Source organism: Pezoporus wallicus, unplaced genomic scaffold (assembly GCF_028554395.1).
Source record: "Pezoporus wallicus isolate ANWC-B61680 ecotype Strahan unplaced genomic scaffold, APGP_CSIRO_Pwel_v1 contig_2025, whole genome shotgun sequence".
NCBI lineage: Eukaryota > Metazoa > Chordata > Aves > Psittaciformes > Psittacidae > Pezoporus > Pezoporus wallicus.
In genome coordinates this window covers 5437806-5453994 of record NW_026640253.1, presented here as the reverse complement: position 1 = coordinate 5453994, position 16189 = coordinate 5437806, and the positions used below count along the sequence as shown (strand labels likewise).

The 16189-nt window shown below is 43.2% G+C and overlaps 1 protein-coding gene across 8 annotated transcripts in view; it reads right to left on the bottom strand.

Moving 5' to 3' along the window:
* The window catches only part of TEAD1 (TEA domain transcription factor 1), a 162687-nt gene that overhangs the window by 15545 nt on the left and 130953 nt on the right, over positions 1–16189 (bottom strand). For all 8 annotated transcript variants that reach the window (XM_057418298.1, XM_057418297.1, XM_057418303.1 and 5 more), the window contains 2 exons: positions 14721–14845; positions 3989–4162 (listed from right to left, as the gene is read on the bottom strand). In XM_057418298.1, the coding sequence (XP_057274281.1) occupies positions 3989–4162; positions 14721–14845 (299 nt within the window). The remainder of the gene's footprint in view (positions 1–3988; positions 4163–14720; positions 14846–16189) is intronic.

Genomic DNA, 16189 nt, shown 5'->3' with positions numbered 1-16189 from the left:
ATCACTGTCACACAAATTTCCTGTGCCATATCGTTAGTACGTTGTTCCTTATTTACTCACTGTACTGAGTGCACAACATACCAAGTAAAGCTCCTTCTGTCTATTACAGTGAAAGCCTGTCTCTGGGGTGATTTCCTTGAACTCTCTGGTTCCCAGTGACTATGCAGGATAAACAGAAGAGTCACTGCATTCAAGGTGCAAGACAAGGACCAGAAATTGCTTTGCAGGGCTGTGGGGTTGGTTGGGTGAGGTGCTGTAAAAGGAGAATTCTCTTCTTTTATAACTCCTGCCCTGTTAGGTAGGAAGAGGCCCAAAATTGTGACGTCCGGATGTGTCACCAGGACTGAGGCCAGAAGCTCACCCATTCCTAGTACCAGGCTGCGTTTCACAAGAGATACAATCTGTCTGAAACAATAAACCTCTGCAAACCAAAGCAATGCTTTGCTTTGTACTCCATACCTGTGATGCTTTGCAAAGTCAACTTCACAATTGCCAAATGTTTTATTACAAGATCTCAGACCTTTCCCTCTTACTTTTTTTTAATCAAACCTTATTACCTTCATCACAGGAAAAAGCATGCTGCTGAGAAGCCTCAAGCAGAGCTAAAGGGGAAAGAGCAAGAAGACTACTCTCCAGCTACCAGAGCTAAGCCACTTTCTGCCTTAGTTAACTCAATGCAAGTGCTTGTCTCTGGTCTTACTGTTTCCCATCTTTCCTTTCCACACTAGACTTAATGTCTAAACAAAAAAAAACCCCTTCATGCTGCCTCCAGCAACATTCTGACTTCTCTTATATCCATTTACAGGCTTACAGCCCTGCTGGCACCAAATCCTCACCTTTGCTTTCAAACGTACACATGCTGCAACACCTGCCTTCTTTCCTTCTCTGGTTTCCCTTGACTTCTTTCACTCATAGTCCCTAGTTTTCTTTTGTAAATTCTCTTTACAGTGCTTGCTCACCTGTACTTAATTTATGTGACACAAATTCATGTTCTTCTTTTACTCCTGTTACAATCGAGTTCCACCAAAATGGGAGGCTGTCACTGGACACTGATGCTGAGATGCACTAGCTTACAGCACTGAGCAAACTATAGAAGGTTAAATGATAATGAAGGGAGAAAACAACAGAAAGGATGGGAAAGGGGAAATGGTTAAATAAAGGGTGAGAGAGGGTGTTGTGAGTAAGCAATAACCACACCACATGAACAGAACGTGGGAAAAATTGAACTTTCAGAGTAGGAGGAGGTAGCGGATCATAAGGAGAGATGGATTCTGACTCAGAAGTAGATACTTAATTCAAAAGGACAAGAATACAAAAAAATCTATTTCCATATTAATAAACTTGATGTTGCTGATAGGGTCAACACCACTGTCAGCAACCTTTGTCAGCTTTACACTGGAAATAGGTGGCTGTTTAGAACAGTTTCTCAACACTCCCCATAAATATGGGAACAACACCCTTTTTTCTAAAAAAATACCCTATTGGGGTAAAAGAAATGAAGGACAGTGAGCTGACAGCTTAGGATCTCTTTACCATAACTCATTACACAACCTTCTTCTGATTTTCCTATACGTATTTCTAGATGGGGAGCACTGGTGTGAAGTTTATTCCTAAAAGGGCATTCATCATGACACCCAAACACTGCCCCTGGCACCTTCCCTTTGCTCACTCAATGAAAGAGAAAATCCACTGGCCTATTTTAAGGTCATATATCAGGAAGACATTCTCACCACATTTTTAATGTGTAACTCAGAAGGATGTTAGCACTGTATGGATTTTAGTCTCTAAGTTAATACAACACAGAATTAAAAGACCATTATATTGGAAGGCCCTGTGAGGTTAGGAAATGTTGAAGTTGCCTCCCAACCTGACTGCTGAACTGCATCATGATACAGTCTTTAGCTACACGACTGCACACTCACCCTCTGAGCATCTATAAAATACTTATTACGCAGCGTGGCCCAGTCCCTGTTCCCTTGCATGCTACTCAAAACCTGTGCTGAACAGAGAATTACTAATTTTATAAAGGTTTTCTTCATGGCATTACCTTGATTTTTATAAACAGCTGTAAGTGTTTTTGTCAGTGATCACCTCAGCTGAAGGGATGGTATCACCCCCATATTACAGAGGTGGAACTGAGGCAAGAGTGTTAAAGGTGCGCACTGATTGTAGGAGGTCAAGCAGAGAACGCTGTGCATGAATTTTCAAAGTCATGAGTACAACATGGACCTTAACGATCCAAAGAAATCTCTGCTGTCTTTAGATACATCTTTGAGCATTCAGCATGCCTGAAAATCAGTTTCCACATTGAGAAAAAGCAGACTATACAACATCAGTACACATCTGTACTACAGATCTCTGCTGCTTCCATGTCTAATATAAAGTGAGGCTTATCACTGTCTGTGGGAACTGAGAACAGACAAGTGACACTTATTTTTGCCCATGGGCTTAGCAAACATTTATTACACAATGAGGATTGGTGAAATGATGGTCCTCAGTTCAAGCCCAAGTTTTGCAAGGAAATGTATTTAGTCCTCCAAAGTCTATTCCTCTGTAGACAGGTTTCTTCTGCCCTCACGCTTGTCCTGTTCCCACCTCTCATACCTGTTTCTGCTGCATGCTTCCACCCCTATGTATCCCTGCAGACTCCTCATCCCAAATGCTCCCTCTTCCTCCTGCTTTCTGACTCTACATGCTCACCTGCTTTTACCATGCTCCTGGTACCTGCTATATTTCAGCTTCAGTTTTGCGCTACCTTCTGTTTCTGCCCCCCTTCCTCAGCCAGCCCTCAAATGCTTGGTCTACAGCTCCTACGCCCAGTTTTAAGCCCCATGATTTTCTCAGAGGATTTCTTCCGCAGTGCAGCACAGCTCCTTCTACACCCATATTTGGGAAAACAGAGCCCTCCTCATTCCCAGTTCCCAGTTCCAAAAAATCTGGAGCCACAGAAACTCTTGGCAAATATGAAGTCTGGGCTACGTACAAGGTGGAGGGTATTTCAGGTCACAGAGAAACGTTAACTGAAAGCAATAAACACAAAGAAACCTGACCATAAGCAGTGACTCCAGACCAACCTTTCCTGGTTTCAGCCTCGACCTGTCCACCCTGTAATTAAACCTAAATATGCCCAGGTTTTCAAAGACAAATTTAAAATACTTAGATGATAACTGTTGCTATGAAAAGGAGCATACCACCAAAAATACTCCAACTGGAAAAAGCTTTAACATAAGTACAAGGTCCAGTCTGGAGATGTGATGAACCTTTTGGATGAACCTTTAGCATCACTAACATGAGATTTTGTACATATAATAAGAAGAATCTGATGTGTCAATGAAATTTAGCACAACTGGATCAATATACAACATCTCAGCCTTCCATTCAATTTCTTTTTTTACTCTAACTCACAACTGATATGAACAGATACGTCTGGAGCAGAGTCTCACGGCTGACTAACAGAAAGACAAGGGTAAAGCAGATGTGCTCTAGCAACCAGAAACTGTTTAAGAAATATCCTGGAACCCTTCCAGGCTCACAGTTGTCCTGGTGTTCACTCAGATCAAATCCTGCTTAGTCTTATCTGCATAAGTGTGGACCAATTGCAGGACTGATGCTTGTATTATCTGCATTTGGCAAGGATTTAACATCTGATTCACCAAAAAGCAGTCTCAATTCCTGCAGCTTTCCCACTTTCCTTGGACCACTAGATGGCAGTTCCCCATTTCCAGCCCAGGGCGCTCAGTACCTGTTTGCTCCTGCCCAGCAGCTGCGTCAAGCACAGCTGAGGCACGCATCTGCCTTTGCGTGTTGTCTGCAACACAGACTTCTTGTGGAGCTGTCAACAAGAGTGGCTCTGGGCCAGTGTTCTACCTGAATGATATACAGCTTTGCACTTTTAAATGACAACCAAAGAAATTTCCACAGGCACCCTGAAGGGTGCTAACACAGGCCTTAGCAATGAGACAGGTTCTCCATGTCATGTGTTACTCACCCAGAATTTTACGAGGAAGAAAGCATTTTGGGGCCCCTTCCCAAACAGTTCCTTCAGACCACCCTTCTTCTCAGGGAATTTGTCATAAATCTGACGAATGTCCACTGACTCAAGCAACGGGTCGCTGTAAGAATGGTTAGCGTGTCCAATGTGTACGAAGAGGTGTTTATTGTACTGCAAGAAAGAAACAGGAAAATCAGTGCTGTACAAAAAGAACAGAGGTTGATTTTGGCATGGGTCTGTGTGTGCTCCTGTGGAGGGTAGAGTGCTTTGAGGGATTAAATGACTCAGACATTACTTCTGGGACTATGATTTTTCTGCAGTATGATTTCCATGAGCAGCTTTAGTGACTGTGTCCTAGCCCCTTGTGAACAAGAATCAACATCAAAAACCCGTGTCTCCACTGCAAAACCAGAAAACATGGTCATCTTCAAGAGAGTAGCGCACGCAGAAAGACCCAGTGGCAGCATGGTGATAAAGAGCCCTTTGCAAAGCATAAGAAGATGAATATGCTCACCAGAAAAGCCTCTTTCTCCTTTAAACCATGCCTTTTAATGTCCCATCTCCTCAGAGCCTGAATTTCTGCTAGTGCCACAGAGCCCACACATACACACCTCCTGTTTGTCGATTAAAAAAGCCCAGCCTCAAACTATAGCATAGGCTAATGCCACTTAACTAATAGAAATGGAAGGGATTTTCCTTTAACTGCAGAATGACAATAACAAGAATGTCAGCTACCCTGTGTTGCCGTTAATGTAGAAGTCGTCCTCATTATGTGTTCTCCAGTATTTTGACCCATGTAATATTAAAGAGCCAAACTTTTACCACTTCCCTCGGGAGCTAGCTCCATGGATGACCATCTCTGCCAAAACACATTCAGCTTCAATTTCCTATTTCCTAACTTCATCCCATCACACCTCATTATAATCACAGCAATCGCCTCAGCAACCCCTTCCCTGCCTGGGGGAAATCCGTGGCCTGGTGCAATCCACAGCAGCTCCCCGCTGAACCCAACACGCACTTTTAGGGGCTGCCGTTTCTCCAAGAGGACAGCACCTCTCAGCACCTGAAACGGAAGCAGAAGGATGAACCCCAAAGACCCTCCGGCAGTCAGCAGCTCACAGTGTCAGGTGAGCAGAGTGAAGGAGCTCAAGAGTGCCAGGATTGAACACTGGTGTTTTTAACCATGCAGATCACAAAACATTTTGCTAACTTAATTAAAGGAAAGCTGATACATAGTCACTGAACACTAGAAAACCCTGTCATATTGAACAGATGCTGTATAAAGGGGCAATTCCCAACAGCTAAGCACAGATAAAATATTTAAAAGCCCCAAGCAGACCTCATTTAAGCTGTTTTGTTTACAATATACCTGCTGAATGAACAAATTGAAATGACAAATCTAAATTAATTGGACAACCACTCAAAGCCTTCTTTTGGTGTAAGCAGAGTCTTCCCCAGCAGATGTCCAAAACTCTGGGGAAAAGGAAATGGACTGGCTAGATTTCTGCACTTAGGAAATTAAAACTGAAATCTATTTAAAAATCATCCAGTACAGTGAAATCAGAATTTAGAATCAGAGATCACTCATCTGTGTATAGGCCAAAAATGAGATCTAGTCTGTGCTTTTTTTACAGGGTTGTATTTCTGTTTTAATTCTGTGGAAGGAAAAAGGGAAGTGTAACACTTTACTAAGGTGTTTGCACAAGCCAGTCCAAGTCTGAGAGCACCAGTTCCACAGATTTTCCTTGTAGCCCTCTTCAACAAGAGTACCAGCCAAGCTGCTTCTGTGCATAAATGGAAAACTTGCCCAGCCTTTAGTTAGTGCAGGTAGAGCCCAAAAGGGGCAGAACTGATCCAAAGAAGCTGTTTCTGCCTTGAAGAGGAAAACAGGCATGGCAGAGAAATAAATGGGCAGTGACAAGCTGAATGCATGCATACAGGAGTGTGCCCATGACTGTGTGCCAGCTAGCCCTCACCCAGCACTGCTTTAGCTTGCAGCACACTGATCACTTAGACACCATCAAGAAATAGTACTGGTTGCAACCATGAGCTCCTACCATAACAGTGTCTGTGGTCAGATTTAACATGTTACTTTACCCAGTAGTGGCAAAAGTGATATGAGGAAGCACCATGGCTCCAGCTTTTGTGTTCTGAATCCTGTTGTCACATATTCAGCTGGCAGTACTGTGAGTAAAGAGCTAGAAGTCATGCTGAACATTTCTTATGTCTCTTACCGACAACTGAAAAACTTAGTAAAATATATCAGGGTCCCCTATAGCTGGAACTGCCAGGAACACAAGAAAGGGAGGTTCAGAAACCTGCTCCTGTCACTCTCCTGAACTATGAGGGGCAAAGTGCAGGAGGACAGGGCACAGACCAGGTCATTGAACTTGGCTATGTACAGAAGCCTATCTGAGAGCAGGCAAACACCTCCATTTTTCAAGGAGAATGATGAGAATTCCCCAGTAGAGATAAGCACTTCAGTCTCCTCTGAAAAATTACCTCCCAACCCCCCCCCAGCACCTTTCTAACCTGCCTAGGAGTGCCTAGCTGTGCTCTCCCCGGGGATGTAAGATGCCCCAAAGCTTCTCATTCAGAGTAAGGGCTTGAAAAACCATTCCAACCATTAGTGATCAGGTTATTATTTAATTTGGGATTGTCTCCTCTCAGCCTTCTCTGCTGAGTTGTTCCAGGTTGTAAAAATAGCCACATTTCTATAGGAACAGAACTGAGGGCTCATGTTCTCTGCACCCTGGGAAGTATCCTCCCCAGAAGGGTGCTTCTCTCCCATTCCCAAAGGTGGCTGGGGAGTGAAGGAGAAAGGGAGAGCTCTATCTGGCCCCTGCAAATTCCCAAGACAATTCATGCACCTTTCCTGCAAACTAGGAAAACACACAAATTACTCAGTATCCCGAACTTTGGTAAAAGCAAACACATTTATAGGAACATGAAGCATGAAGTCTTAATGCTGTTTAAATGTAAAAACAAAGTTAAAGGCAGCTGTAAAGCTACGACAGTTGTCTGTGAAGCTCGCCAAAGCACCAGATGCTGCTGCAGCAAAATTTCCGAGCGGGTACAGCAGGACAGATGGTATGACATCACCTGACAACATTCTTAGGACAGAAATGTTTATTTTGATACTGCAGTGTGTGATTATTTTCTCCTTATGTTGCTGCAATTCCTATGCTAAGTACGATCATTACTAACCTAATTAGATGTGGCATATTTCTATGAACTAACAAATGATAATCTAATATTCAGAGCAGGGTAAATCGATACAGAAATGATCCCTACTGGTTTTATACAAACATATTCCATGACAGGAATTAATGCACAGATAAAAGCAAAGAAGCTAAGTTTTATGCTCATATTTTTGAGCCAATTAGTGCCTGAAAGCTTAAAAAAATCCTCATTATATTGTGAATTCACTGTTATTTTAGACTGAGTATTCCAGAGCCACTGAAGTACATTAGGTGCTGAGGAATTTACTCACACGACAGCATTTAAAGGATTTGCATCTGGCATTGGGGTATTAATGTGCTTTAGATGCTGCAAACCATCACAGGTCAAATCCTGTATTTCCTGAGGATAAAAACTGCAGAAAAATACAAAGAACATTTTCAGCTGCCTTCAGCATCTGCATTACACGACATGCCCTGGAGATGGCCACCTCTTACTGAGCTCCTTTCCTTAAAGAAATTCTAACTATGCAAAGAATGTAGTAAAGCCATGAAATATGACTGTTGTCAAATAATACCACAAGAAAAAATTATAATCCATTTAGGAATTTAAAAGAACCAAGACAAATTGCCAATGGCAGGGGATGCAAGCATTTAAGCTGGTGCAGAACAAAGACAAACCACCTACATTTGTTTTATCAGCCAGAATATGTATTTGTAACAGTTCCTCATCAATTTTGCACTTACATTCTAAGGCAACAGCCTTTCCAGTGCATGAAATGCAGGTTTGTGAATTGCTACAGCTCCCTTTGCCACATTCCTGTGCTTCCCCATGCTTGTGGGGCTAACACCAAGCCTTGACAAGCCTGTATAGGACCAAGTTCTTTATTAAACAGAGGTGGCTAAAGTGCAGATGTGAAGCCAACCCTTTCACACTGCTCAAGTGCCTGGCACTGGGCAGTGATTCCATCTGTACCTCCACAGAGCAGTCCAACCCATCTTTTAAGTAGGTACTGCTGCCTGCGCAGCTACTGCACTTTTGGAGGGAAACAGGAGCCAGGTGGGGTGGGCTGATTGCAAACAATCACTGCTGTATCGTCAGCCTGCGTGTGGTTCTGACCTGTGCCCAGCCTCAGCTCTGCTGTCTCTCTCTATCTGGTAAATCTGGAGGTCTTTAATTTCCTGCTGATGTAAGAAAATCACTTGGTCTGACAACAATTTCTCCTATTTCTACCACAACGCTGGTAAGTGAATATTCTATTCCTGTTGCTGTCGTCTGCCACTAAACCAGACTGGAAGTTATATTTGTAACATTTCAAAGCTATAACTGGAGCCTGTAGCAACTCCTGCCAGTGAGATTTTTAATGTTTTCATGTGAAATGTTAATTGAACTTTCTGTGCTTGTATGCTAAGATACAACTGCAAGGTCAGCCCAGTGTTTTGAGGATCTCCATCCATTCAGACTCCTGCCTGGGTCTGCTCAGGAAATTCATCAGGAATGTGAAGTAAAAGATCTTTGGCTATGTTATGGTTGCAGAAACGGGGAGGTAGGTGATGAATGAGGGCAGTTCTCAGCCCTGACAAATTAATGTTGCCCAACACTTTCCAGCTAATGCTACAGGAGTCCCAGTGTGAAGCTGGGACTTGCTGGTTGAGCAAGGTGCTCGCACAACATTTTCATCAGCTTTCCTGTAACAGTGAAGAGGAATCCTTCAGTTCTGGCCTGTCTGATTTGAGACCCTGCAGTCCCAATTCCAGAATTGCTGAGTGCTCAGATGGGAAAATTATGCCTGAATATAGGAAGTCCTCAATAATGCTAAGTATTCTGCAAAATCAGGCTCATGACAAATCAAAGGGGACCCTCAAAATCAGTGGCCCATTCATTCTTTTGCACCTGAACTTCTTGGTTTGTCAAATGCGAGTAATAATGCTCCTTCATCAAAAAAATGACTGCACTAATACATCTGTGAAATGCAAATGGAGGAATTACAAATTCTGTTTGGAGGAGAGGTTAGAGAGTGCAGAGTGAGCAGGGCACAGGGCCACGCATTTCAACACCAGAAGAAAACAAACTACTGAATCGTTGCTTATCAAAGAAGGGCCATCTACACTGAATGAAGCAGAAACAAATAAATGGGAGCATGTAATTAACTGCTGCATTGTAGAGGACAGCTCCCAACTTTGGAGAGCTTGACTTTGCAGCCCAGCTGAACAGTTCTAGGGTGGGTGTAGCAGGGAGGCTGCAATGGAACAAGATGGACAATGTGGGGCAGTGGCACTGCCAGGTGTAAAGTCACTGGGGTGAACACATGGGTTCAGTACACAGGCAGGGAAGGGGAGATGAACAGTCATACCACGCCACTCAGCCAGTGCCAGCCCAACCCACACACCTCCCAGCTCCTCCTCCCTACGGACATGGCACAGTGCAAGGCTGTGGGAGGTAGCCGGCCCCCCACTGTGGTGACCCCCTGATTTTACCTCTCCTGGGCTCACTACAGGGGCTGTGCACCCAGGCTCCACACCAGCAACCCCACAGCCTCACACGCTTGCTCCTTCCCTCCTCCTTGTTTTCACATCTCCCTGGTGAGGAACCTGCCCCTACCCTGGTTGCTTCCAGTGCTTGGGCTGTGTGAGCGCACAGGCTGGGACATAGGCAGGGCTGCGGTACCCGCCTCATTGCTGCGGGCACCAGCGCTCTCCTTCAGTTATGTAAAATCAGCACTTTCAATTTTGCTGAGAGACTTCAAGCAGCAACGGTGGGGTTTGAAGAAAGGGAGAGACCGTCTGTGAAGGCAGCAGCAAGCGCAGTGAGGCCCCAGAAGTCTTTCCACACAACATCAGCACTCAACATGGGCCAACTTCAAGGAATAAACTGGTCTCAGTCTCTCTGCCCATATTTTCACCCCGGGACCTAAGCCCTGGACCCCACATCTGGGCTGGGGCCTCCTGCCACATCTCCATGGGGTTCCCCAGGAACATGGCTGGGCAAGAGCTCTGCTGCGATTCCAAGATTGGAGCCTGTGTCAGTACTGGACCCCCTTGAAGTCGTTTCTTGGCACCTGTAACTACAGACACCTGAGTATGAACACTTCACAGAGGACATTCGCTTCCCAGGGCCAGTCGCTCTTCAGCGCTGCAAAATAAATGACCCTTGCATTCAGACAGTCTGCCACTCCAAGATGTTCATCCTAATGTGGGTTTGCTTCCTCGTCCTTTCACATTACTAAGATGCTAAACTGAAGGCTTCCTTACGACCAAAATGCTGAACTGCTTTTTATACTGTTAACAGGGAATACAGAAAGGATAAAAGATGTTTGTAACAATGGATACTGTTCAAAGATGGAGGGCTTCTTTTGAAAGGATCTCATCTATTTTTCATCACTTAGGTGGTTTGATTAACTTTGGTGAATTTTACTGCATTTGGCTAATGACAGCAGCCTGGTTTTATGGCCCTTGAGCAATTGCTTTCACTTTCTGGTTCTCAGGCACAATTCTCCCTGGGCTCGCAAAGCCCTTTTACAACAACAATAAAACTTGAATTAAAACATAAAGAATATTTTATTTCTTCACCACTTTCTAAAATACATTTTGAAATTTGGACCTAACACAATCTGATGCTTTAGATAGGTGGATTAATACTGAAAATGCCCATCAGACATGGTCTTTATAGCCCTATATAGATATTTTAGACAAAAGCTGCCTGAAGTGCTTGCACTTAAAATGGATGTGGCAGCAAGAGTGAGAAACCTCGAAGAGGAAGAGAAGAAATGGCTGTTATTGTTGGGTGGTGCAGGGTTTTTTCCTGATTGAAAAGGCAGCTTGAACATCTATACAATAAAACAACTGGAATTATCATCATTTCAGAGTTAGAGTCTTCGCATTTTATAGCTACTTGTGTAACAATCAATTGCCTAGATCCCTTCTCATCTGCTTGCATACTCAGTTTATATTTGTTAGGGAACACAGGATTACTTGGTTTAAGCATTTGTCCTGAGCTTTCACAGAACCACTGCAGTAAAAATGGAAAGCCTTCATTAAGGAAAACCTATCTTGAAAGCAACAGTATAGGCATATAGGGTAAGCAAAAAGGTAACTGAAATGATGGTGCTTGCACCTACGTGTACAGCTTCTCTGCACCATTTAGGAATTGTACTTGACCACAAAATGCCACAAAAGGAAAATGCAGCTTGACATTTGAAAACTGAATTGATTTTCATGTAAAAGGAGAAGCAATTTGATCCATCCTTAATGGCAGAGTCAGTATTCCAAGGTTTTGCAACCGTGCCATCTTGTCTCCCGGTCTATCTCCTGCCATGCAGTCACAGTACGGGCTGCTTACTGTTTCCTTGCTATAATTTTTTCTTTTGTAAAGAGAACAAGTTTGTGGTTAGACAGGGGAAAGAAGTCAATAGCCCTCCACAAGGGCTCTAAGGAGCACATTTCCGACTCACTAGAATGCCCACTCTGAATTAACATAACTGCCTGACATGGAGTGGCTTTTGTACCTTTACAAACCAATTGCCATTGGAAGAACCCCAGAAATGTTTAACAGTGAATAATTCCCTGTGGGTTCACCTTTGTGCCTGTGCACAGCCCCATTGAAGGTGCTGTGAGTTACCATGGGCAGGCAGACCTAAATTTCTAATTGCTGCACAGGAATACAGACTTCAAGAGGCCTCCCAGGATCATCAAGTCCTGGCCCCAGGTGCCATGTCAAAGAAGCCTTTCTCAGCAAACCTCCAGGTTGCATTTTAAGGTGGTATTGGTCTATTTGCCCCACTACTATGAGGCTTTCTGGCTTGGTTTAGGGCTGGGCAAGAGGGAGGAAGAGTCATCTTTCTTTAAATAAAATGTTGGAAACACCTTTGATCAAAATAATACTTTATGTCATTTTATGTAAAAAGTCAGAGGTGTCATGAACATGTAACTATCTCTTTTCAGAAGATACTTGAGAACTCTTACATGGCTCTCGCATAGCAGCACATACCTATCCTGGCATACAGGAGACACTGCAATCACATCACAGGCCTACATAACTTCATGTGCACATTGTGCAAAACATGTTATCTTGCCTGGCTTGCTGATTTTGTTATTTAAAAAGTAATAGAACTCTATCCTTTCTACATGCACAAGCCATATCTGCAACAAAGACATTGCAGCAACACAAAGGTGTACGAAACTACGGGCAGAATTCCCATTTTCAACAGCACTAAATGAGGCTGGGGATTGGCCCTCACCAAGGAGGACTTTTCGTACTGTTCTACACCCTTGCTTTAAGATCCAAATCATCAAATTTACTTACTTAGATCTAAGCAATGCTTCCTCTTCTCCTGACTCCCCATTCCTGGGCAGTGGTGGTGACACGCTGCCCATGGGGGCTCATTCCTCAGCTCCCCACAGCACCTGCCTGGTGCATACAGGCTGTCTCTGCACAGCCCTGCCCCATGGCACTTGCAGCATGGGTGTAAAGAGCAATCTAATTTGGGATGAACACATGACTGAGAACTGACTTTTCTTTGTGTCTCATTTTTGCAATGTTATAGCACATGAGTAACTTGTTCTAAAAAACAAGTCTGGGTAGTTTGATGCTCTTGCTTCTCTAGTAAACCTCCTGCATAAATGCTCTGCATCTAAAAGGCTGGTTTCTCAGCAGTATGCTTGCAAGCTGGGACAAGCTCTGGTGGGCCTCACTGCACCCTCAGGAATTCCAAATAATATTAGTTTGCTCTAAAAGAGTCCTGACAGTATTTTATGGGGCAGCCCTGAGTAGCTGTGTTTCTGTTCAGGCCTCCACTCTTCCTCTGCAAGTGGATGCGTTGCATTCCCCAGAGCCTGCACCTGCCTGAAAAATGAGAGCCCCAACACGTCCTCAGGCTGTGAGCCCACACGCCGTGTGTGAGCGCAACTGGCTCCAAGCCCTGCCACCACGGCAGAGCGGGACCCGCAGCTCTGCACCCTGCCAAAGCCGCATCTTCTCAGTTTTGTTCTGTCAGTCACGTTGCAAATGTATTCACATCACTCAGCTGGTTTCATGTCAGGCACCCGCAGTGTGACAGGCAACCACATGTTGTCTGTTACCCGCGTTCTTGAGAGACTTTTCTTAGAGGAAAAAGCATAGAAGTTACTTAGTTGCTGAACTCATTCACTCTCTTTTATGCAAAGCCATGCAGATACACAAAGGCTCTGCACCATATAAGCCCATGGGTTTTGCAAATAGTTTTGTGTTATAAAATCCTATTGAACAAGGATAACTAGGTGGCATACTAACAAAACAGAAAATCAAAATACACTCACATGCCATTTCATTCATAAAGCAGCACAGTAACGCTGAGCTTTACATGGCCACATCCTGTTTTCCCAGTAACCTCAAGGCATACACATAACATCCTGGTGTGCAGCAATCTGGATATGGCAGAGCCCATAAATCAGCAGGACACATTACACTGGATCAGCAAGCCAAGGACTCCAAAAGTTGTGTATTGATGCAGCTGCCCGATGAGAAACCTTGGATGTTGTGTTTCTGTGTTGGAAATACAAACCACTGTCTGGATGAACTCAGGGCTGGGGCTGGAGAAGGCATTCCAGCTGTGGATTAGTCTGGAGGACACTTAAGATGAAGCTTTAGCCCGCTAGAGCCATGAGTGCTGGAAAGCCTGGGAATCAGGGTCAGAGGAAAGCAAAGGGATTCCAGGGAAACCCTGCAAAATCTAATAGCCAGGTTAGTGCTGAGATAACTGTACCTGCTGCCAAACATTTCCTCCCTCAAAGTTAATTCAACCTGGCAAAACATGACATTTAGCAAACCAACACACTGCCACATACTTAGTATATGAATAGCTGAAATAGTGTATGTTTTCACTGGGATGTTTCTCTGCCAGCAGAATGCAACCTCTGTTGTAAGGTTTCTGGGCTATGTCTCCAACCTCCATTATACAGAGTAAACACTCCCTGGATAACACCCCTGGCCAGAGCCCATAAATGCTATGGTTTCCAGTGCTGAATTATAAAGAACAAGTGATAGCTGCTCTCTGCTCCAAGCTACTGCATTTTACCAGGAATCTGAACAAGAATGGCCCGTTAATATCTCCATTCATGACAGTATTTGCTTTTCAGAAATTATCTCAGTAAAAATTCTCAGCTTTGAGCCAAAAGAAGCTCTTTTGATTTATTTGCAATGGAGTAGAAACAGTGCTACTAACAAATGTTCTGGGCAAATATATGATGATTAATATGAAGGTCCAAAGCTCACTGGAGTAAATTACAACCAACTTCATAAACTATCCTTGCAGGTACAGTATGCAGACTGAAAATAGAAACAAAACCAAAAACTTACTAAAAATAAAAAAATTAATAAAATCCTAACCTTGGAGTGGACACTAAGACACAATGAAAGATCAAGGGAGACTGAATGACTGAACATTTAGATAGGTAACCTCAACTAAAAAATGTTGGTAAAGTATTCCATCTGGCTTAACCCTGGAAAGCATCCTCAGAGGGTGGGGAGCAGTAGAGAAAAGCTGAAGATCAGCAGACACACGGACACCACTTACTGATTCAGGATCCCTCTGCTGTTCAAGGAAAGCCGAAAATTCCACCAGCCTGAGCTTGGTCGTACCAATTGATCGGCCCTGCCATGCAGGGACTGAGGGAGCTGGAGCTGATGTAGGCTCAAATCCTAAAATAGAGGAACCATTTTCATGAAGAAGTTGATAATTCCTCAGTTTATATTTTCTGAATTAAATATAATCAGGAATTCTGCATGTTTATATTTATGGATGTTTATATTTATTTTAGCAAGTAATGAATTCAGAACGAGTTAAAATTGGAAAAACACAGAACACAAAATGTGGAAAAAGAGGTCTCAACCCAGCAAACTAATAATGGTGCAAGTAAAAGATCTATTTCTTTGCTTTCTTGAAAACTACTGCAAATTTTTTGTTTGAATTATATAGTAGATTATAGAGATTTATATAGACTTCACGTAGACTTACAGCTGACCCTTCCTTGGAAACTGGCAGCAAGACTCACAGGAGATGTTGCTGCCTTGGGAGTAAAGAGAAGTGGCTTCCATCTCTGGCTCCTAATGTGCCACATGTTACAAGTAAATCACCTCTCTTTTTGCTTATTTCTTCTGTCACTCTCAATTCCCTTCTATTTAGAGTATAAGGTTTCCAAGATAGGGACTGTCTCTTACAATGTATTGGCACATTGGGTCTTTGACTTCTTTTGGAGCTCTTAGGGAGCATTATTACAGATAATAATAAATAATTACTGTAGAGAGCTGAATCATATCCTAAAAAGAAAAAGAAGGTTTTAAATTGATAATAAAGAGAGAATGACATGATCTAGAGAGAGAAGGGCTGTTAACCACCATCTCCATTCACCTCAAGAGAAGGAATAAGTGCTATCTCTTGCTCCTTATCATGGAAAATTAGATGAGAAGGAAACAAAACAGTAAAGGAAGAAGGGAAAAGCAGCAGCTCATAGGCAAAACTGATGCGGGTTTGATGCGGCTGCAAGGATGAATGATGTGGGCGCAAGGGATGGCAGGGGAGAGGCACCAAAGGTTAGAAAACAAAGTTAATCTCAAACTAGGCTGAGAACAAGGGAGAAGTCACAAATAATGTGTGTCCATATCCTGCAATAAGGGTATGGTACCTGACCACAAACCTCAAAGGCAGGCAATGAAGATGTGAGGCTTGTATAAAATAGGGAATTACAAACGTGACTGGTTAGACATGAACAGAACTTCAAATGAAGCAAAAGCTCATGCATAAGTGTTGACTGATTTAGAAATACTAATAATCCTATCCTGAGAGGCAACAGGGAAGAGTAAAAGAAGATGATTCAAAATGTCTGCCTTAGAAATCAATGTTATAAATTAGGAGCATCAAGAAAAAGGAAATAGTCAAGGATGCAGAAAGATAGCCTTAGTTTTAAAGATTAAATGGCAGCAAGTTAGAAAATCATAAAAACACTGGGTAAGAGTCAGAAAACTGCAGTTCAAGGAGCCAGAAGC